Source organism: Phalacrocorax carbo, chromosome 5, assembly GCF_963921805.1.
Source record: "Phalacrocorax carbo chromosome 5, bPhaCar2.1, whole genome shotgun sequence".
NCBI lineage: Eukaryota > Metazoa > Chordata > Aves > Suliformes > Phalacrocoracidae > Phalacrocorax > Phalacrocorax carbo.
Genome location: NC_087517.1, coordinates 49,562,427 through 49,584,859, shown reverse-complemented (window position 1 = coordinate 49,584,859; position 22,433 = coordinate 49,562,427). Strand labels below are relative to the sequence as shown.

The 22,433-nt window shown below is 41.4% G+C and overlaps 1 protein-coding gene across 2 annotated transcripts in view; it reads left to right on the top strand.

Annotated features, from left to right (window-relative positions):
• The window catches only part of LDLRAD3 (low density lipoprotein receptor class A domain containing 3), a 122,282-nt gene that overhangs the window by 56,956 nt on the left and 42,893 nt on the right, over nucleotides 1-22,433 (top strand). Inside the window, exons 3-4 of one of the 2 annotated variants that reach the window (XM_064452338.1) lie at nucleotides 6,450-6,575; nucleotides 9,358-9,489. In XM_064452338.1, coding sequence (XP_064308408.1) covers nucleotides 6,450-6,575; nucleotides 9,358-9,489 — 258 coding nt within the window. Of the gene's footprint in view, nucleotides 1-6,449; nucleotides 6,576-9,354; nucleotides 9,490-22,433 lie in introns of both variants that reach the window. The other variant, XM_064452337.1, reaches the window with a different exon arrangement.

The window sequence follows — 22,433 nt, the reverse complement described above, 5'->3', positions numbered from 1 at the left end:
AACAGCATGTTAGTACCTACTTGTAGTTTCATATGACGAAATTTTTTTAAAGAAGTTGGGCCATGCCATCTTGTCCTGGCTATATTCTTCAAATCTGTAGTCCGCAACTGCGCTTTACTTGCTGATAATTATAGATGATGTTTGATGTCATTGCTGCTCTATCTCTGGAATGAAAAATCACCTGCCCATCATAGAAGATCTATTGTAACCTTCTAGCTGGATTTTAAAACCTTGTAGCCAAGTCAAGAGTGTCAGAATCGCTTTTATACAAGGGGGTGTCTATATACAGTATAAGGTTTTACACAGTATATGCCAAATCTGATGTTTTACCCTTGCTGTTGTTCATCTCTGAGAAATAATAAAATTGATTACACTTTTTGAAAAATAGTGCTGTTTCACACTTGGTACCCTAAAGATAGCAGACTGTCTTTCTGTTAATGCTATAGAGCCGTGCCTGCAAACTGTCACATCTTCAGTAGAATGTACAACTGATCCTGATGGGAAGATTTTTTAGTGCCTTAAAAGAAGGGGGTGGCAGGATTTGTTTCTGCGTAGCATAAGGAGCAACTTCACACACTCATATGTACAACTGCCAAAAGAATTTTCTTGAACTTGAGCAAACCAACCTGGGGGGAACATTTGGCAAGCTTATACTATGGCCAGCAGTTCTCTGCTACCATCTTTACCACTTGCTTCATGTTAGAATTTCAAGAGATGAGAAGAATATTTTAGTGAAAAGCAATTTCTTCCCATGGCTAATGGAGTCAGAGGAGGCTCCTCCAGTGCATGGCAATTCACTGGCACCTCTTTCTAAACACCGTGGCAATTCCATTTGTGTAATGTAAATGCAGATTCATGTTAATGTTTCAGTCCTGGATTGCTTCTGCCATGACTAGGTAACAAACGAAGAGTGGAACTAGAGAGAATTGATCCTTTTCTGCCATAGGTTCACAAATTAGTTGAATGTATTTGGGTGTGTTTTGTACTTGCCGTATTTCTGCAATTAGATCCAGACTGGATCTGCTATTTGAGTAGCCTTTTTCTAGACATAGTTTTGTAAGTTGCTGTGTGATTTCTAGCTGTATTTCAAGTGCGCCCATCAGCCCTTACTCCTTACCCTTCAATATGTGGTCTGTCAGTTTCTTAAGTTCTGGAGACCTGGACTCAGGAGGACTTGCCGTCCCTTTAAAAACAATCAACTTATCCCTTCCCTTTCCTTTAGCTGCTTATAACACTAAGGCTAAATAAGGTCAGGTGATCCACACGCATCTGTGTCCTTTTTCACTTCTCTTTTGTCATTTCCTGATATCCCGGTAATTTTTGATTACCATCAGCCCATTTAGCCAAGTGTAACAGAAGGGTAAGATTGCAAAAATAATGCTGTCCTTGAAAGCTTATCAAGGCTGAAGTCATTGAAGGAACCAAATAGGTAGCTGTTGCGAAATAAACGTAAAGCTTTTCATGTACAGATCTGCCTGAAAACTTGAGGCCTGTGCAGTAGAAGACACAATGATGAGCCAAGGAGAAGACAAAGTTTTTTCATAAGTCATGTAATGGAAGTAGGAATTGCAGAGGAGTGCTCTGAATAGTGCAGTATGTGACTTGAATCTGCTACAAGCAGTTGTCATCCTGGTATGCATATCTGCTACTTGTGAGGGTGCCGAAGACCTGAGGAAGATGGATAGCTCCTTCATGTTACAGGTATCTCCAGAGATCGTTGCAGAATGGGAAGGTGCGTTTCTGCTCAGTAAGAAGTGATTGTGCTTTCCATAGGAACTTTATGAGCAATGACCGAACAACACTTGCTTAAAAACCTCAGAAAAACTGTGCCAGAGGGCAAGAAGGGTGTAAAATCAAAAACAGAGCAGAGATTCCCCAGAGATTCCCCCAGTGGAGTTCTCCAAAGTTGGGGGATGTGGCTTGGACTAAGCCATTACTGGTTTCTGTTTTGGTTTTCCTGCATTTAAGCACAGCATATGAGAAATACATTTTTGTATCTGGAATTGGGACTTGGAAAAGTGAGTTCTGTTTAGGAGTGAGACTTGTGTCTAGTAAATGGCTAGCTGTATGACTGGTGAATCACTATGGCATTTGAAATGCTCTTTTTTCTTTTTGGGGTGTCTAATGTAAAATGTGACTTTGAATTGGGATTGGTTTGTATATATATCATGCTTGTTGCAAATATGGAGAATTGCACTTGGGTTTTGTTTGTTGTATTTTCCTTCCCTCGAGTGAAAAAAAAAATCAGTGGACTATGTAAAAGGGCAACTTAGAGACAATTTGAAAATGTTTAGTTTCTTGTTAGGTTTTGGTCTGTTGTTGTTACTAGTATGTGCTCTTTTGATATACAGTTATTCTAAAACAGAATTTTCTTGTTCTCAGGTTGCTGTTTCAGGAGGACAAGGAGATAGGAAAAGGTCTGGGAAGAAAATATTGAACCAAAAAATATATAGTTATCTAGGGCCAGTCTTGTTTAATTATTACTAGGGCCAGTTTTGCTTAATATCTTTACCAGTGATCTGGAGGAGGAGACCAAGTACACCTTCAGTAAGTTTGCAGATGACACCAAGTTGGGCAGGAGTGTTGATCTGCTTGAGGGTTGAAAGGCTCTGCAGGGGGATCTGGACAGGCTAGATCAATGGGCCGAGGCCAATTGTAGGAGGTTTTAACAAAGCCAAGTGCCAGGTCCTGCACTTGGGTCACAACACCCTGTGCAATGCTACAATGAATACTGTGTTTATTTTTGGGCCCCTCATTACAAGGACACTGAGGTGCTGGACCGTGTCCAGAGAAGGGCAATGAAGCTGGTGGAAGGTCTGGAGAGCAGGTCTTATGGGGAGCAGCTGAGGGAGCTGGGGTTGTTTAGCCTGGAGAAGAGGAGGCTGAGGGGAGACCTTATTGCTCTTTACAATTACCTGAAGGGAGGTTGTAGCGAGGTGGGTGTTGGTCTCTCCTCCCAAGTAACAAGCGATAGGAGAAGAGGAAATGACCTCAAGTTGCGTCAGGGGAGGTTGAGATTGGATATTAGGAAAAATGTCTTTACTGAAAGAGTGGTCAGGCATTGGAACAGGCTGCCCAGAGAGGTGGTGGAGTCTCCATCCCTGGAGGTACTAAAAAAACATGTAGATGTGGCACTTCAGGACATGGTGGTGTTGGGTTGACAGGCTTGATCATAAGGGTCTTTTCCAACCTAAATGATTCTATGATCTAAGTAATACTTCCATTAAATCATTGTCATGAATGGTTTCTTCCTCGTATCAGGATGCTTTGGACAGAAGAGAGAGTATATTTTCCAGGCGCTTGACTTGGTGCTTGAATGACCAGGAACATTTTTCCTCCAGATGTGGTCAAACACTAAATACTGCTTCTAGCTTTACTGTGGCAGCTCAGGGTAGCGCACCAGATGTGCTTTGGGCCTTGCCTGCCTTAGGGGCCAGGACAGCTGAGGTTGCTGTTACATGTGTCAGTGGTACCTGAAATGGAGATCCTGCAGCGTTCACCACTGCTTGTAGCTCTGGTCAGGAAAGCACAGGCACGTCACTGCTCCTCTTCAGAGGGTCAGAAGCTCAGGTTTCGGTGATTCTCAGTCTGAAGTTTGTCTGCAAGAGTAAGGCTTTAAGAGTGAGAGATGGACCATATTAGAAATTTTAGAAATAAATAATTTTGAAGCCTTAATTTGGCATGACTTTCAGAGATGGCAAAGGGCATCTCTGACTATGATTTGCCAGAAAGTTGATAGCCTCTAAATTCAGACCCCAAATGACTGAAGTAAAACTGCTTGAAGAAATGGGATCCAGCAAATATTAACAGTGGCAAAACCACAGTTGCTTCCCCCTTTTCTTATTTCTTCTCCCTCTCCTCTTCTTGGAACTGTTCTGGCTTTAAAAAAGGAAGCTGTCTAGAGGCAGTGATTTGGTCTGGGGAATGTAAATGCACTGCATGGTTTAGAAAGATATTAGCTTTTAGAAAAAGAACAACAACAAAAACATAACATGTGAAGCACTGAGCAGCTCTTCACATATGTGTGTTACTGCCACACGCTTCCAGCAGCAGCTTGGCTGGCTGGTTAGTGTCCTGAATATTGGTCCAATGTTCATACAGGCTCCTTGCTTCGGTGATGGTCTGGGATCTGTTGCTGGGGTGTTTGTTTTGCTGCATTTGTTTAAAGACTGGGGATATGGTACTGCCTCAAACCTTGTGGTTACTGAATTATTTAGCTGAGATCAGTCTTCCTCAAAACTCTGATGCAGAAGTTGCTCTCTGAAGTTGTGTGAAGAATTACAGGGGCTCAGATGTCTTGGCTGAGGGTTTTCCATTGCTGGTGGCATTAAGCTCGGCAGCTACTTCAGGGTAATTCATCACCTGGTTTTCTACAAAGTAATGGTTCTCTTTTTTTTCCCCAAGTGGACCTTGGATACCCTTCAGAAAAAGTGGTAGTCGAATATGTGAAATTCAGCGATACATCCTATTTTACAGTTCATAACTCTAACAGAAAACTACTGGTATAATAAAGAAAAACATGTAACAGAGGAACTGCAGGAATTTGCTTTTCAAGGACACTAAATCAAGTGAGAGTTACTATAGCTGTGGTTTAAAACTGTTTATACTCACTCTGCTGAGTGATGGAAGAAGGCTTTGCTACAGCTGCACCTAGTTTTTAACCCTGGAAGAGAGAGGATTCCTTCCAAATTAATGGTGAAGCTGTTTGTCCCTATTGGATATACTTTTTTTACTGTACTGCGGTTGTCCCTGACCTTGTCCTGGCCTTTATAAAACTCTGCAGGTTGGTGTATTGATGTGCTGTATGGCTACATAAAAAGACTGCCTGTTGCTGTCATCTCCAGATCTGCCACATCTCAAAACCTGGGAGTTGTAAATGCATCTTGTAGATTTGGTGTAGGACTAGGAAACATTTTCTCAAAAGGCCCACAAGTTATGGAGCTGGCTTCTTTTCTGGTGTTCGCCCGTCAATGGGCTGTGCATGGTATTTACCACCTGTTCGCACTGCACCATACACACCTTCCTGCTCTTCCCACAGTGACTGGCTGTGCTTCAGAGTGGACTTTCTGAAGAGTTCAGCGTCCTGTGATGTAGTCTATCGTGTCATGTGCTAATTTGAAAAAGCAAAAGGGAGAAAAAATCTAGCCACATTTAGGAGTTGCTTTGTTCTAAGACGGTGATACCACAAGACTTAACTGGTGCTTGTCTTGAGCATCGTGGTAGAAGCATCTGCATCACTAGTTGAGGGCAGTGTACTCTTCTTGCCATGAAAAGTTGCTGTGCCGTGAAGTAAAAATGTGAGGTACTTGAGATCATAATGAGATTCTGTAATCATTTTTTAAACACATTTTGATGCCGTTGTTAGTCTTTAGTCTTATATGAATAGCTGTGCTGATACTATGAAATAGATGTAGATTCTGTCCTGAAGAACTGTATAATGGATGATGGAGAGAAGTACAGCAAGAGATGCCTACAATTCATATACGTGTTCCTTTTGCCCGATTTTATATAAATCGTGCTGAATAAAGGCAGTGGTAATTATAGCATTTTCTTTTTTGAGTTTGATTTTTGAGCCTGAAAAATACTTTAATGAGGGTCTCTTGTGTTTCTTATTCTCATAAAGACACTAACTAGCTTGATATGAGCGTATTCCTCATTTCCTTCTCTAGATGTTTCCTTACTCTTTGTACACCTGTCTTTGCCCCTGTTTGCCTCTAGATCCCAAATTCTCTGAACTTGCTGTCATGTTTATTATCTCTGTCTACCTCAAGCTCTTCAGTTTTGGCTTCTCTGAGCAAGCAAGAAAAGGTTGGTGGTGTACAAAATCTAGACTTCTGCTATTTAGTGTTTGCAGACTCAGCATGACATATAGCTACAGGCTGGGGCGGGGGGGGCTATGGCTAGTCAAGCTAGACCTTTGCCTCTGAGGGTTGTTGTCTGCCACCTGAGGACCTGCTTAGATGTCTGTCTCCTGGATTTATGCCTGGGGCAGTGACGTTTACAACAGAATTCCATGCAAAGAGGAGATAGTTGCACTTGTTTTTTGTGAAATTCTACTTCAATACTTTCCCTCCAGTGCTTCTAGGTTGGTCAAATTGACGTGGGTCTTTAAGTGACAGTAAGGAGTACCTGCTTGCCAAATTTACAAAGTTGTACTCCAAAGCGTTGAGCAATTTAAATTTGTTTTGAGAGGTCATTTGACTTGTTTTAAGTTTGAATGTTTCAGTCAGTCTGGAAATCGTACAAATTGGAAAAAGTTCAGCCCAAGAAACTGAAATCTCACAAAAAAACTTAAAGCAGTTGAAAGCAGGCCATAGAGAGCTTGGAAGGCACCGAACATTGGTGTTACCAGTGCTGCCTAGAGTACCCTAACCTGCACTGCTACAAAAGTAGCTTTTGCAAATTGTTCCCCTCATCTTTTGCCCTCTTCTGTCTGTATCTTCTCCCAGCTAAAGCCAAATCCAAATGTGGTGCCACGTTCTTCCCCTGCGCTAGTGGGATCCACTGCATCATCGGCCGCTTCCGGTGCAACGGCTTTGAGGACTGTCCCGACGGCAGCGATGAGGAAAACTGCAGTAAGTGTGAGCCTGCTTGCAAGTGAGGCTCCTTCTTTTTCTTTCAGCTAATTAATACTGCTTAGAAAGGAAGCATTTGTTAGCCTTTAGTTTCTGAATCAAATATTCTCCCTGTCATTTACGACCCAGATGATCCTCATGCTTTTTTTTTAAGGTCCAGCTCAGTTGTTGACTGATAAGATACTATACTAGCCTGTATGATAACTTCAAGCCCCTTTGTAACTTTGACATGAGATTTAAGCTGCATGTTTGCTTTGAACAGGTTCTCTGTACTCAGATGTAACTCAAATTGGGCAAATATTAAATATGACTTAAAATTGTTTAATTTTTATTTGCCTGTTTCTTGTCACTGAAGAATGACTTATTTGTTCATCAGCACATTTATGTTTCTCTGTTTATACATGTTCTCAAACATCAAAAAAAGCAAATAAAGGGTTATTTAGTGAAACAGGTTCTTGGAAGGAGGAGGTTCTCAAAGTCAGACATGCTTGCCAGTGCACGAGTTTGAGTTGCTGTTCGGCAGTTTGCAGGAAAGTCGCAGCAGAGAGATCATCTGAAGTACTATGTAACTTGGGCTAAACAGCCTGTGCGTAGCTGCACAGGTCCATTTATATGTGTAAGACTAGCAGGGATATATCATAGCAGTAAGGAAGGGTTGTGTTCAATCCAGCAGCTCTGTTGCTAGTATCAGGAGCTGGTAAAAGCATGGGTCTGTAGGCCAAAGCTTGCAGCAAATAGTTGTTCATTCTCTTGTTGGAGCATGCCGAGTTTTTTCTTTTTAATGACATTTAAAGGTCAGGAGGAAGACAACAGATGCCAGCTTTCAAAGATAACAGAAGGGGCAATCTTTTACAGCGATCTGTCACTGTCTGCTTCTTGGAAGACTTGCCTTTCTTGTTTGTGTGCTTTCTCCCACAGCATGAACAACTCTTAAGGTGCCATCTGTTGTTGGCCTAGTGAGTGTGCTCTGGACCCTGGAAGGACTGTGGTAGGGAGACAGCACCTCTGCGGAGCAAGTGATACTAGAGAAAGAAGATTGAAGTCTAAGCGTTACTTTGGGTTATGCTTAAACAAGTGGACTAGAAAGACGTTTTGGCAAAAGTGCTTTGAATATCTTTGAGGTGGTGGACTGACAAGCAGCAGGTCTCAACTGAAAATGCACCAGCTCATGGAGCTGCCTATGAATCACATAATTTCCCATGAGCTTGTAGTGTGTAGCTCCAACGGGACCTTACAGCTGATAACAATATACCTCTGATCTCCCTGTTTCTCTGTGCCATTTAAGCACGCACTTGGTATTTTCTACCATATTCAAGTGTCTAGTCACTGCTTTGCTTATGTAGAGGAACAACAGCCTAAAGTGACCTGGAAAATCAACATGCTATGCAAGTGTGCAGCAGTTTCAGACCAAAGGAGATTTAGTATGTTCATGATAAACGTACATGCTTTTGGGGAGCTGGAGAAGTCGGGAGTGTTTGTTATATATACTGCAGCTTATACACACGGCAGACTTTAAAGTTGTTGGGTTTTTTTTTAAAGACTTTAAAGGCAGCTCTTACTTTAAAGAATAAAAAATAGGAAGCCAGTTAGTATTTGGGAACTGTAATTCCCTTTGTTATTGTGGCAGAGAAGCACTTTGAAGCAGACAAGGCATCTGAACCGCTTTTTTAAGGTTTTCAATTGGAAAGTTGCATTCCGTTTCAGTCACCTCGTTACCAGAAACTGGCGGGAGTTCATAGGAGAGTGCCAAAAGTGATTAAGGAGCAGAGAGGTTGATATATGAAGAGATATTAAAAACTGCTAAATTATGCCTATGTCAGCTAAGCGATGACTGTGTTGCAAGAAAAGGTTATGTAGGCTGTATATGGAGGGGGCAAACACTGTTCAAGGAGGGATTATGTAGTTACGTGTGCTGGGCTATAGCTAAGAGTAGAGGGATGAAGTTAGAAAAAGAAAACTAAGATGAATATCAAGGATACCACCTTGATGGTGAGATGCATGGAAGCTGTGATGTAATCTGGTAGGAGAAGTGGTGAAAACTGCACTGCTTGGAGCCTTAAATGAAACTAGACATAGCATCTTACAGCATATTTACTGCTGGGTTTGGCACGGGTGAGAAGACTGCTCTACCTAAATGAGTCTGCTTAAATACTATTCTGGTTTTGCTCTCTGTGAAACGCTAGGCCTTATGTGAAAGAATTTTCTGTGTGCTACTGTGACGTGCATATTATCCTTAAAAAGGAGTTGAAATTCAAACACTGAGAAAAGTTCAGAAAATGTCAACATTGCCATTGTATCAGTTCAAAATAGTGAGGAGCATGGGGAAGGTGGAACAAGATGGAAGCAGAGGTAAATAAACCACTGCCTGGCAGTTCTCAGGCAGGGTTGTTGGCTTGTAATATGAAACTTGAGCTAAACTGACTCTGATGTAATGGGAAGCAACAGGCAGTGTTTATGGTAGGCAATGCTACCCTCCATATGGCTCCTGTGTGAGCAAATGCTGAGCGCTGAACAGTGATTGTGATAGGGGCTCTCATGAAAGTGAACAGAAGGTTTTTCACAACTGTGATGCTAATTGTAATGAATCTTGCATGAATTAGAAATTTCAGCTCTCTCTGTTTAGAGAGACAAGATTGGTTTGATTGCCAAGTTACTCCCACATATTCAGCGAATTGACCAACTGTTGGGTTGTGGCCTGTTATCATTGATTGCTTAACGGCTATTTCACTGCCTGGGTAAGAGAATTTCTAATGAAAGATCTCACTTTCTCTTTTTGCAGCAGCAAATCCCTTGCTTTGCTCTACTGCCCGATTCCACTGTAAAAATGGTCTTTGCATTGATAAAAGCTTTGTATGCGACAGTCAGAATAACTGTCAAGACAACAGTGACGAAGAAAGCTGCGAAAGCCCTCAAGGTAGGCACAGGGTTTTTATTCTATTCTGCAACATTATACCAACTCCAATTAATGTGGAACAGACTCCGTAGAAAATATTATTTTGTTGGCTTGCTCTGTGTTAGCTAGACTGTGGTTTCCAAATACTGCAAATAATGAGAATGAAACGTTCAGAGAGTGTGTGCGCGCGCGCATGCATACATTTCATTCTCAGTGCTTAGAAGACTGGTATCTTTTACAGATCAGTAAAAATGCACTTTTTCAGGAAGTGCTTATAATCCGTGATCCAGTGCTTACTGGAGTTGCTGTGAATCCATTTAGTGACTTCTGTGAGAGATGGACTGGGCCCAGAGGGATCAATAATAAAACTTCAGTTTGAGGTAGTTCAGTGGCCTGTCTATTTACCAGATAAGTAAATCTGTGTAGGCTTAAAGCTTTAGATTCTCATTGCTCACTTTCAGAAAGGCACGTTTCACTGCAGGACAAGGCGACCCTGAAATAATTTATTGCTACCCTTCCTTGATTCAGTATTTAGAGAAAAGAATGAGGAGGTGGAAGAAAATTTTTGTTTGAAAATTGTTGTGTCTTGAGTCTTGTGAGTTTCTCAAAACACAGTCTCTGGAATTTGAATGATTTTTTTTTAAATTATTTTTAACTTATGCTATAAGTCTACATCTAGTGCTCCTCAGTTTTGTTTTCTGTAACTTAATACCATAGTATTTTATAAAATGCGAAGTATATACAAACGACTTAAAGTTAACAAGTTATGTGTATTGGGCACCAGCTGCCACGCATTTTCACGTCTGAGTTACTACTGAGAGATCAGAGTAGGCAAAAAATGGGAAATGGTGGATATTTGCAGGGGAGATGCGATGTGCTTGGGCCTATAGAAAGCAGGACACATGAAGAAAGATAAAGCAGGGTATGAAGGAAGAAGTAGTTAGGGAAATTGAAGGAGAATTACTTCAATATCTAGCTGCACTGATGTTTTAGACGTTTGTGGAAGAGAAAATAATTCTGAACTTAACATGGTGATAAATATTCTTGACAGCTCACAGGGGAAGAGGGAAAGCATGCAACAGCAATGCCAACAAAACAGGGTTTATAGCAATGGTATATGACCATCTCTTCTGTGCCATTCTTCTGCCTTACAGATGAGCTCTTTCCATTGGCCCCATATGTAAGGGCTGAAGGGGTCATCCTGGTAACTCACCTGCTTGCTGGACTACATCGCAGCCTGGGAACATAGCTCTGCTCAGATCAGAGCCTGGGAGGGCGGGGTCTGGCCTGCCCCTACCCTCTGTCTTGGTGGGGAGGAAAGGGCTGGTGAGGGACGAGCGCGTGTGTATTGCTGCTGCAGCAGCGCTGCTGCCCCTGTGCCAAGGGCTAAATTGTTTTTCACCAGAGGCGAAGGCAGCCTAATAAGATTAATGCGGGTGGTAAGGTTTCTTGTTGTTGGGTTTCTTTTTGATTTGTTTTGTTTTGTTTTTTCTGTTTTGTGGCTTCTGATGCTTAAAGCAGCAGTGTTCTTTTCCAAGGTTGGGATGACTGCTTCCTCTGCAGATTAATTGGCTGGATTGCCTCCAGGTTGTTTGTTGTCATGACAATCTGCTTTTGGAAGTGACTGTCAGGCTCAGGAGAAGAAAAGAGCTGTATTTCATGAAGCCGTTACTTTTGTCTTTGTCTTTGGTCCTTCTGGAAAAGTCAGATTAGCAAGAGGGTAAAGAAAAGCAATTGTCTGATTCTGTGCATGAAAAAGCCCCAGACAAGGAAGAAGAAACTCTCATTAGGACGACAGCACTGATGGTTTGTGGGCTTTTTTTATTAAAAAAATGAGTCCAAGTGCAGGTTTGGGAATGAGGAGTTCCCAAAGTGAAATGCTAATAGCGGGGAGTGTGTGATTGCCTTCGCACTTTGATAGCTCAGAGCCTCCCTGAATTGCCATTTTGCAATCTGTAAGTGGATGGTGCTCGTGTACCTGTCTTTCAAAGCAAGGATTAAACAGTATAATGTGCTCAACTTTCCATCTGAATGTAAATGACGATTCCCTCTGGAGTTTGCAGCTATGGGTATGTCTGTCCTGGCTTCCAAACATACCAACTACTTTGTGTTAATTGAGAATTAGAGGCTATGTGGACAGTCTTTCATTTCTCACAATTCTTTCTACAGCAGACTTAACTGCTGTAATTACAATGAGTTTTGTGTTAACACAGGACCCAAGAATCCTTGTCATTAACTAGAACTCAAGTGCTCTGGGTACTTAGGGACAGAGCAAAGCAAATCTGTAGGGTATTATAGAATCAAGATAGAGGGTTTTCTTCCCACTAGGTATGTTATCTTATCGAATGTGGTAGCTTTAGGTCAGTGTAATTGAGTGTAGTTTGACATATGAGATTTGCCCTTGCATGCGCTATTTTTCTATCAAAAGATGTGTTGATTTAGAAATCACTAAGCTTCAGAACCACTGTATGATAGTGTCATTATTGCCATTTAACAGATGGGGAAGAGGAGGCATAGTTCAGCTAAATTAAATGCTCCCAGAGTGACATCCTGGCTGGTAGGAGTAGAGCTTTAACCATGCTTGTCTGCTTCAGGGGGATGTCATGAGAGTTAATCAATGTTTGCAAACTGTTTTGAGATACTATGATAACATGTGGAATGGAAGTGTGAATTATTAATTGGTATTTTGCTTTCCTGCTCTTGGGTATACTGACAAGCTTTTTAAATTAACACCTCTTCGTACTCATCCGTGAACTTCAAAGGCCTCCTTTATCCTACTGTCATTACTGGAAATCTCCAGTAGCATATTGGTTTGGCTTGTGTCGGATACTCCTCCATGCATAAACATCCTTTCAATCAAAAAGGGTCGCTCTGCAGGCTAGGAAAACAGAATGTGACCCCCTACTGAAAAATGTATTGACCTGGCTTTGACATGGAACACTTCAAAATGTGCCATCCTTGACAAATAATAGCTTTGCTAGCATCGTGCAATTTGAGATGATCCTGAAGCTGTGGGTTTATAAAGATTAATTTTAGTCATAAGTAGGGGTGGATTTGTTTGAGGGGAGGGAGACAGAGTACCCAAGATCTAGCTGTGAAAATGGGAGGAAGGTAAAATTTTTGAGAACGAATTCCCACCCTCCTTTCTCCTTACTACTTCCAGCTGAGTGTTGCACATCTTACAAAGATTTGTATGTTGTGGGGAAGGTGTCAGTATAAAAACTTAAACTGTGACAATTTAGCAACAAGTCAAATAATTTTGCTCTTAATTCCTGACAGTATTATTTGTAGCTCTTGTAGCTGCCACAGTAAACTTCAGAGCTGTTTGCTTAATCCCACCCCAGCTATATTTCGGTCATCTCTTGCTTCCAGCATTGAAGTAGTATGGCCAGACATTTCCCTTAGTCTGGAATGTGAGGTATTCATCCAAGTACGTCCCTGAGTTTTGGGATTGGGTGGAGGATATAATTACTTGGATTATCCTCACGAGTCGTGTATATGAATTGCTCTTTCTAGGGCTTTATTCCAGTTTTAACAACATTTGCAGCAACTGGAAGTTTCTGTTCTTGTTCTATACTTAATGGATCTTAAACCACAAAAGTTCCTCTCCCCAGTACACTTTTTTTCTCTTTTTACTATAAGGTCTCTCCCTATGCCTTGAATTAGCTGACAGCGCTAATAATTCACATCAGCTACTCTGGGTGTACTCCTCAGGCCTGCCTGTCACTGGGGGGATTTCCTGCTCTGTGACAGGCATCCACTCACTTGGAAGGCAATTCCTCCTTCTTAACATTTTTCAACAACCATGAAATTTGTTCAGCTCTAGGACTGTATTTAATTTATTCATTTAATTGCTTTTTATCTAAATGTGTCTTCATAATGCTTCTTCCTTTACTTTCTCCTCCATTTTGTACTTTTAGTCTAGAAAGCTTTAACACCACCAAAAGCATACTGGATATTTTAATTCAAACTCCTTTTCCTTTCATGGCCTTTCTTTTCTTTCCTTGTAAGTTTACTAAATACATTTATTAGCTTTAACCTCGTTGCCTAGGAAAGAGGGTTTTATTGCTCCAAGCCTGTAGTCACTTTGACTGGTGCTGTAGAGAGAGGCTCTTGGCTTCAGTAATGTTCCTACAATTCTAGCGCTGCAGTTGTTAGTGAACAGTGCCATTGTGATCAGGTTATAAACTGAATGTTTTGTAAGTGTCCTGAAGTTGATTGCTGCCCTGTGTTTCTACAGTGTTTTGCTGATGCCCAGGGTTGTACATGTGGATACCTCCTTTTTTGTTTTTGCATATTTTTTCATTGAACTTGTATTAAGATTTTGATATACCCCATGTTCTAAAACAGATTTAGAAGCATACATAGTTCCAGAAGCCTCTCTCCTCTGAGGCATGTTTAAATTGCTTGCATAAAAATTGGCAGCATATTAAAAAATTAAAAATCTGACACGGTGTCAGAGAGGTGGAAAACAGCTCAAAAGGTTGACTTATTAAAACTAATTTTTAAGTGATAATATAAGTTCTGTAATGGTAATTTCTGTGGATTTAGGTATAGGTGAGACGAGGTTGGAAGGGGACTTGCTGAAATGATAAACACTATGGCCCACTGCTGGTGTTTGCACGATTTGAGTTGCAGTGCAAAGTGGGTTTTAGAACTGACAGCTAAGTGGAACAGACATACTCTAAATTTCAGTGCAATACCACAAAACCTGATTTAGAAAACAGAGAGAGCTCCCAGAACATCCCACTCCATACAGAGCTTGTAACCAGTCCTTTGTACATGGCAAATTGAAATTCTGAAATTCCCAAATGCTGTGGTATCACTTGGATATCCCAAAGCTTTGTAGTCTGATCCTGACTGCGTACGTTTCCTTTTATTGAGTTTCTCTTTGACTCATTATTGACACAGTCTGTAAACTGAAGCTCAACTTGCAATTATTGTGCATCAGCTTAGCCCAGATTCAACCTACAGCAGGAATTTAATACTCAGGCAGACTAAATAGAAGCAGGAACTTAAGGAAGGATACAAATAAAATGTCACTGAATATTTTATGCTCAGGCAAAGCCTTCATTTAATATTTAGCTCTCTAATATCCCTGTTTTATAACACTTGCTAGACGGAAATGTTTTTGTCAGTTGTGAATTCCTTCTCTCCTCGGCTCCTCTATTCCCTGATTAAATCCAGGCTTCCTACTCTTTCACTTTTTCTCTCCTCCTAAGATTATTTATTTGAGAGGGTTCTTGTCAAGAACACAATTGATCCATCTGCATGGAGACTAAAAGGTAAGGTGAGATACAGCAGGCAGATATTCATATTAGTTGGTACAGGTATTTCAGATGACTGGTAGGTTCATCTGTGCACTTATTTCAACAGCACATGAACTCCATGGTCCCTGCTGCCTCCCAGGCCAGTCTGTCATTTGTAAAATTGCCTATTTATCACTTCATTTGAACAGCAGATTATAACACAGGTGTTATTGTAGATGGTCCCAGACTCATTCAGAAGCATGTTAACTTCTGAGTGGGACAGAGAGAGGAATCCTTACTTCACTGTGGATGGAGGTTTTACAATTAAAGTAGTGTAAAATAGATGTGGGGATTTCAGGGTGAAGTCCAGGCAGCTGGTACAAGTAGGTTTGAGTTGCTATGTCTCGCAGCTCCCTCAGCCTGTGAAGATGCCAGGTATTTGTTGCAGAACAGCATGTGTACTTGAGGAGGAGTCAGAGGATCAGCATGTTGCTCCTGCAGACACTTTGGCCTAGCATTCTGGCAGAATAATAATAGGCATGCTAGCAAAATGTTAGGCTACCACTGTTTGGAGAGCAGCTATCCTATTAAGAGCAACTATAATGTGGTAATAGACAAGCAATGACTTCAGGTCTTCAAATTGACAACAAACTTACTTAAAAGGGTGTCTGTAGATCTGGGAGGTGTCCAGCCTCTTCACCTGATCTTCTGTTCAGCCCTACTTGAAGCTCAAAGCAGTTATCAGCAGATGATGATTAGCAAGGCCTGTTGTGACAGGACAAGGGGTAATGGTTTTAAACTAAAGGAGGGTAGATCTAGACTGGATATAAGGAAAAAAGTTTTTACAGTGACAGTGGTAAAACACTGGAAGAGGTTGCCCAGAGAGGCGGTAGATGACTCATCCGTAGAAACATTCCAGGTCAGGTTGGACAGAGCTCTGAGCAACCTGATCTAGTTGAAGATGTCCCTGCTCAGTGCAGGGGGGTTGGACTAGATGACCTCTAAAGGTCCCTTCCAACCCAAAACACTATCATTATATGATGACTTGACTAGTATAAAAATCAGTTTTATGACCTAAGGCAAATCTTAGACAAGGTGTTGTATCACAGGGGGCTCACCATGTTTGTCAACAGCTCTAGCAGGGGGGAAAAGGGAAGAAAAAGAGGATCTGGCAACAATCACCTTGCCCTGAAAGTAATTCCTTGAAGATAGTAAGGACGGGGAACTGACTTTGTCTCCCCAGCTCATTTTATGCCTGTTCTTTAGACAGATGTACTTCTGGATGCTCATGGTAGCCTTCCCTCAAGGCACAGCTTACTCCCATGATGGAAGTGTTGTTCTTATGGGACTGCCTTATTGGACTTTTGTTGTAATCCCATGATTTTTTTTTTCTTGGTTGCTGGGGCTGAAATTGCAGTTTTCAAGCTAGTTACAAAAACAGTAGGTGCAGGTAGTAACCATATATCAGCTACTTTCCTTTCAGCTAGTGGCTGATGAGGGCATCTGGGAATTGAGACTGCCTGACTTTTTTTCCTCATCTGTGCAGAGATGAAATATGAACCCTTAACAATTGTGTCCAGATATTTTTACTTTCACTTTGTGGCATTTATGCCTACTTAACAGTTCCAGAAAAAAGGAATGAATATCTAGTTTCTCTGCTTGTGCTTCAAAACTTCAAAAACAGGTGATAAAATGTCATGCTAGAGAAGACAAGTTTAAAATAAAGGACATTCTTTTTCCTCATTGTTCTTGAGGCTAATTAAATTCTCTCTTGAACTTTCATTAGTAACAAAATCAATTCCTTTCAAATACATTTTCCATGAGTTTTTAACAGCACATAGGTGTTTGAAATTTAGCATATGTATTGGCATGTCACGCCATGTCCTGGCTGCTGAATTGCATTAACTTTTCATAGATGTCAGTATCATTTAATTGTGCAGAAGGCTGCTGTTTCTGGACCAGCCCCCAGTCTTTTTGCTGTCAATGGAGGAAATCCAAATAAAAGGCGCAGATGTTAATCCTGACTGGCTGTAAACCAAAATCTATTCCAGCTAAGGTGATCAAATACTTTTTCTACAGTTATTTCAGAAAATGATTATAACGTTTGTATGTAAAATGACTCTTTAATTTTTGTTAGTACAATTTCAGTACTGGGACAACCTGGTTTTTGTTGGAAGCTGGTAGTTCTCATAGCACATGCATTTCAGGAAGAGCCACAGCAAATGTTTCCTGGGTTAAGCACTGAAGAGAAGCTCTCGCTAGCAGAGCAGGACTTAGCTTGGCTGTCTCTTCTGTTTCTAGTCCTAACCCTCATCTATCAGACCAGCCTGCCCCAACCTGTAATTCTGCTTCCAAGCCTAGCAGGGAGTGGTCTGCATGGCTGTCCCACCAGGTCTGGCCCATCAGCCCTGCAGTTTGGGTCAAATGGCAAACCTCGTTCTTTAGCCTGATTATTAACATTAATCTTAGCTAAGTGATAATGCTTCAGCCCAGATCTAGCTGTGAGACCTGCCTGCATTAACCAGGGCAGCAAAAAGTCTGAGGTTAATTTATGCTTTATTGTCTTCGCAAATCTTGGTCTGGCATTGTCGTATCTGTAACCACTAGTTAAAAATTATTTCCTAAGGTGAACTATTGAGGAAGCTCGCTACGTTCAGCAGTTTGCACAGGGACTTGGGCAGAGAGCACAAGAGGTTTCTGTCTTGCTCTTTAGGAGTTGGGCTGTTCTATTTGTGCAGCAGTGGAATTGAGTAGAAGACCAGTTCTGCAGATCAGACCTGTGTGAGCAGGAGAAACAGACCCCAGCATCCTGTGTGTCAGACTTTGGGGAAGCTTTTCTGTTTTGTTTTGTTTTCTGCCTGCAGCTGCCAGCAGTAAAGTTGGAAAATGTGGCTCCTAAAATGTCAGGCTTCAACTCTGTCCCCAGCTGAAACTAGTTTTGCACGTGGTTAAAATCTGTACCTTTTCACAACTTTGGTTATATCTGGGAATAATTTGTGACGTGAGCTCTGTCAAAGCTTGTCTGTGTGATCTTACTCAAATGTGAAGCCATAAGCAAAGCCAACGTGACCAGGTGAAGTGTCTCTATTCAGATGTTGTAGCAGTTTAATATATAATCAATTATGTAATTGACCTAAAGCAGCATGTTTTCAGGGTAGACAGTCCCCTGGAGTAGGGTTACCAAGGTCTGTTGAAAAGTTTAGCTGACATCTGCTCAACAAGAATAAATGCAGCGACTCCAGTTCAGCCAGATGTCTCTCTAGCTAGAAACTGTGCTGGTGCAATGCACTTGACTTGTAGAAAGGAGAGCAGCTAGAAACGCAGAATTGCCTTCAGAAATGTAGGTGACCCACGTGTGCAGGACCATAGTAGGTCTGGGCAGTTTGCAGTTTGTGTCTGTTATTGTGAGGAATCCTTGCTTAGAGTAAATCTGTTTTTTGTCCAAGTGGTTTCACTGTGCTGACGTATCTACAATTATACTCTGCCTTACAGAAAATATGACTTTTGTATTAGCTTGTAAGAGAAATAAAGGTATGGAACAGTGAAGCTGGGGGGATACCTCACAACTGCAGTGGTATTAACACCAAAGTGTGTCTACCTGTCCCCACTATGTCTTCATGCCCACTCCTTCTGAATGCTGGTCCCAGCCAGGTTGGTTAACTGAGAGAGAGAGGGAGAGTAAAATTTCTTCAGCTGAAGCAAATGGCATTTGCTTCTTTATTGCAGGTCACACTTAAGTCGCTTTACCAGTGTGCTCTATTCACTGTGGAGCATAAGTTGCTCCAGGGTGATTTTTAAAACCCGAGCAAGTTGCCAGCCAGGGTTCCAGAGGAAGGTATTTCATACTACCTGATCTAAAATTAACAAGTGAAACTTGATAATCAAGTGGATTGCCACAAAAAAGAAAGTTTCTTGCCAGGCTTTAGATTAAGCCGAGATTCATCCTCAGCCAAGCATTTCAGTACCTGTAAATCTGTGAAGGATGAGGCTGTTGAATTCTAGCTTTCCATTCTTTGCTGCTCTTGCATTAAAACTTGTGTCCCAGAGTCTGATCAAGCTTCCTTGGAAAGCTGGGCACTGCAGCACATTTTCTTCTGCCTGCTGAAAATTGTGAAGTGGTGAGAGACAGCGTGCCAGTCTTTAGTTTGTGCGCCGTTCCCTGAGCTTGCTGAACTAATGCATGCTCCCATCTCACATTACCAGATATTCTGTGCTAATTTGCTATACAGGATTGTGTTAAAAATCCATATTTATGAGGGATGTTAAAAACATAAAGCAATTATATGGTTTTCAATTACATAAACATCAACATGCAATGGGAATTAGAGGCTGAATAATTAATTTTCTGTTTGTTTGTAATATAGAGCCTATGCAAACAGTAAAACCTGGAGAACAAGCGGGGGAGGAGTGCAGAAGGTTCAGTGCCATAAAGTGCTTTTAGTACCTCTGTTCAAATTCAGTTCAGATGTCAATGTAGGTGTTAGCAGTTAAGGGAGGTAGCGACCTGGTGAGTGGGAAGCATTGGGTGCAAAAGTTTGTACCTATGCCCTATTAGCTAAGTAGTGTTTCCCCTAACATGGCTGCAGGTTGGGACAATGAGTGTGTGCATTCACGTGTCCTGAGCACAGAGGTGGGAGCAGCTAGGGCCACCTGATGCTTCCTGCTATTGTTGTGGTAACTGACCTTGGGCATTTTGGGTTAATGTCAGTCATACGCCTGATCTCTATTCTACAGATGAAGAATACCAAACTTCTAACTTTTGAAAGTTTTATGAAAGATTATAAAGTAATTTGAAGAAAATAAATACCATGAGTAATTTCTGAATATTATCTGTCACCTGAGGTGTACCAACCAGTCACCGTGGGGTCTAGGCGAAGGTGCCAAATTACATTCTCTCTCTGAGGCTTCAAAGCAGAAGCTTTCAAGGCTTTGTTTATTTGAATAGCGTTATTGCACCACAGTAAATTCAGTGGTTACCAACTAGTTCTTAAGTGGAAGTAATTTTGTGGACTTGGTGTTTTTATTAAGAGGTTAGGAAATGTATTACACTGCACTAGAACCTGTGGGAATTGAAAACCAGCTTGTTCCATTTGTTCAATTGTTTGTTCTTAGATTGTCATTTCCCTTTGCCTCCTACACGCTGAATAGCTAGCAAACATCAACCTTGTTTTAGTGGTGGCTGTCCAGGAAAACACTTTTAGACTTTTTAAGACAGGTTTTTCCATGGCAAATGGTGCTCATGATTTACCCTCTACAGGAGAACGCTTAGGACTGTCCTTCTACAGAGCAAGTTCTAGAGCTGAGTTTTCTTCAAGAAAGTTTTTCTGAACTAAAACTTGAACCATTGTGTCAGTTAGCTTTTAAGTCCATGGTGGCTTTAGCCTTTGACTGGTTTGCAAGGAGGTGGTTTGGACTTGACTTGAGGGAAAGGGATCATTAAGTGCAATTAAATGGAAGCTCTGCAAGATGCTTGTAAGAACCCATAGCTGTAGGAATATTGTGTGGGAAGGAGAGTGTCCTTATGGTGACTAACTTGCTGTCAAATTTAATTTTCTTTTTTCATACTCTAGAAGCAGAAAACAATAAGCATGTGACTTAAGAAAAGCAATGCTGTGGGGGAAGCTATATCGTTGTTTAATAACTGGATGACTGTGATCAGCCCCGAAAAGGTGGATGAGAAGACCATATGTTCTATTCAAAAGCTAACAAATTCCAGGCTGAATTTTTTCTGTTGTTTTTGCTTGATATTAAAGCCAAATTTGTCTGACCAGATTGGAACAGGTATGTTGGTGATTGGTTAGATAGAGAAGTTCTTCAGACACGGGCTCAGACAGCAGGGTGGCTGCAGCAGGTATGAGAGGACTGAAGCAGCTGTTGCGATAAAAATGAGACATGGTGGCAGTGAGCAGAGCCTGGCTTCAGATACAGGGTGGAGGTCATAGGTAGGGGCTTTAGCTGTGCTCTTACTTTTTTTTTTTTAAATTTTGTTTTATGAAAGGAACACTTGGTCATAGACTTGTCACTTACTGTTGTGTGGGAGACAGTTCATAAAATTAAGACTGAGATGGTGGTAACCTTCTGCTCTTACTCACACATGATCAGTTTTGTGATGAATCAGCTGCCAAGGTTTACATTCCCGAGCCCAAATTCTTGCTCTTTCCATTGAGCTTGCAGCACAAGTGTGATTGAATCACTGTTTGCAGAAGCCACTGCTGCTCTCTCCCATGTTTTCCAGGCTGCCTTTTCCACCACCTCTTGATATATAAATCCTAGAGAGTTGATGATTAGTTGGCAGCCATATGAGATCAGATTCTAGTCATGACTGATAATTGCAAGAAAATATCCAGAGAGTACCTTCCTGGCCAAGCTGGGTGTAATTCAAGACTCCATAGGCAAAGGAGCGCTGGCAGGAGGTGCCTGAGGAAATGTGCAGAAGTGGTATCGTGAGCTTGTGTATAGGAGAGAGATCGCAGCGCGATGGCTTTGCAAGCTATACAGGCTGTCTGAGGTGGAAACCAAGCAACATGGAAAAACACTGTGAAATGAGTTAACCTTTGAATGATGAATTTGCCAGGAAGGTATGGGAATGCTTTTGGTCTGTGCCTTTATCTGTGCAACCGTAATGTGGTCAGCCTATCGAGAAAGCCTAGTGTAAATACAGAGTAGAGAAAGCATACTGAACCTGTTCGTGTGCTCTTTCATTCATCATTTCACCCTCACTGTATTCTCTACTTTCTCTTGTTGGAAAAACTCTTGTAGCAGTTTATTAAGATTTTGTTTGCAAAGAAATTAAGTCAAATTTGTGATTCCCCGGGGTTTTTTTTGTTGTTGTTTGTCTGTTTGTTTTTTTAGTTGCCTTCTGGCCTGTAAGCCATCAGGGGCCTTTCCTCACTTGTTTGTTTTTTACATTCTGGTTTCTTTTTCTCTCCTCAGTTTTTGTATCACGCTCTTTCTTGACGTGTTTGTTTTTGTCTTTTCTGGAAGTATCAAACAAGAACTACTACACATTAAGCCATATTCAGACTTCAGTCCACTACCTACAGTTAAAATAAAATAAAAGTTTTGTTGCCCTATTCAGGTAAATCTTTCCTACTCAATCATTGTTCTCATATTTTAGTCTCATCCTGGAGGGGCAGGGAGTGGTCTAGCCTTAAAACACACAAACATATTTTAAAAAAAACAAAATCCAAACCCACTTGCAGGAGAAATCATACATCTCCCTGAGATGACTGAGTACGCATCCCTCTCTGTTCAGTCTAGCTTTCTGAGATAGACCACATCTCTCCTCTATATGAGAACGCTGCCAGTTTTCATTGCAGCATTCATAGCAAATGTGTGTTTCTTGATCATAATTTCAGCAGAGGTTTAATATTACAAGCTTAATGGTGTCTGCAAGTCACAATCAGGTGAGAAAAGGAGTCAATTTCTGCTCCATTTGTGCTAAAGCTGTTAGAGCAGGAATTTCCTTTCCTCCTATTTTACCACGATTTGTACAGCTTATATTTTATGGCCATGATTTATAGCATATGTCACGAATTTCTCTGAAGCTGCTAGCAGTTCCCTGCCTGTGGTTTGCTAGGTGGGAGTGGTCTCCTGATGCTTTCGACATGAGGTGTGCATGAGGTGTGTGCGTTGGCCGCACCGCATTCCTGTCAGTCACCGGAACCAAGCCCTTGCAGTGAAAGGGTGGAGTGGGGGGGTGTCTTGAAAGAAGTT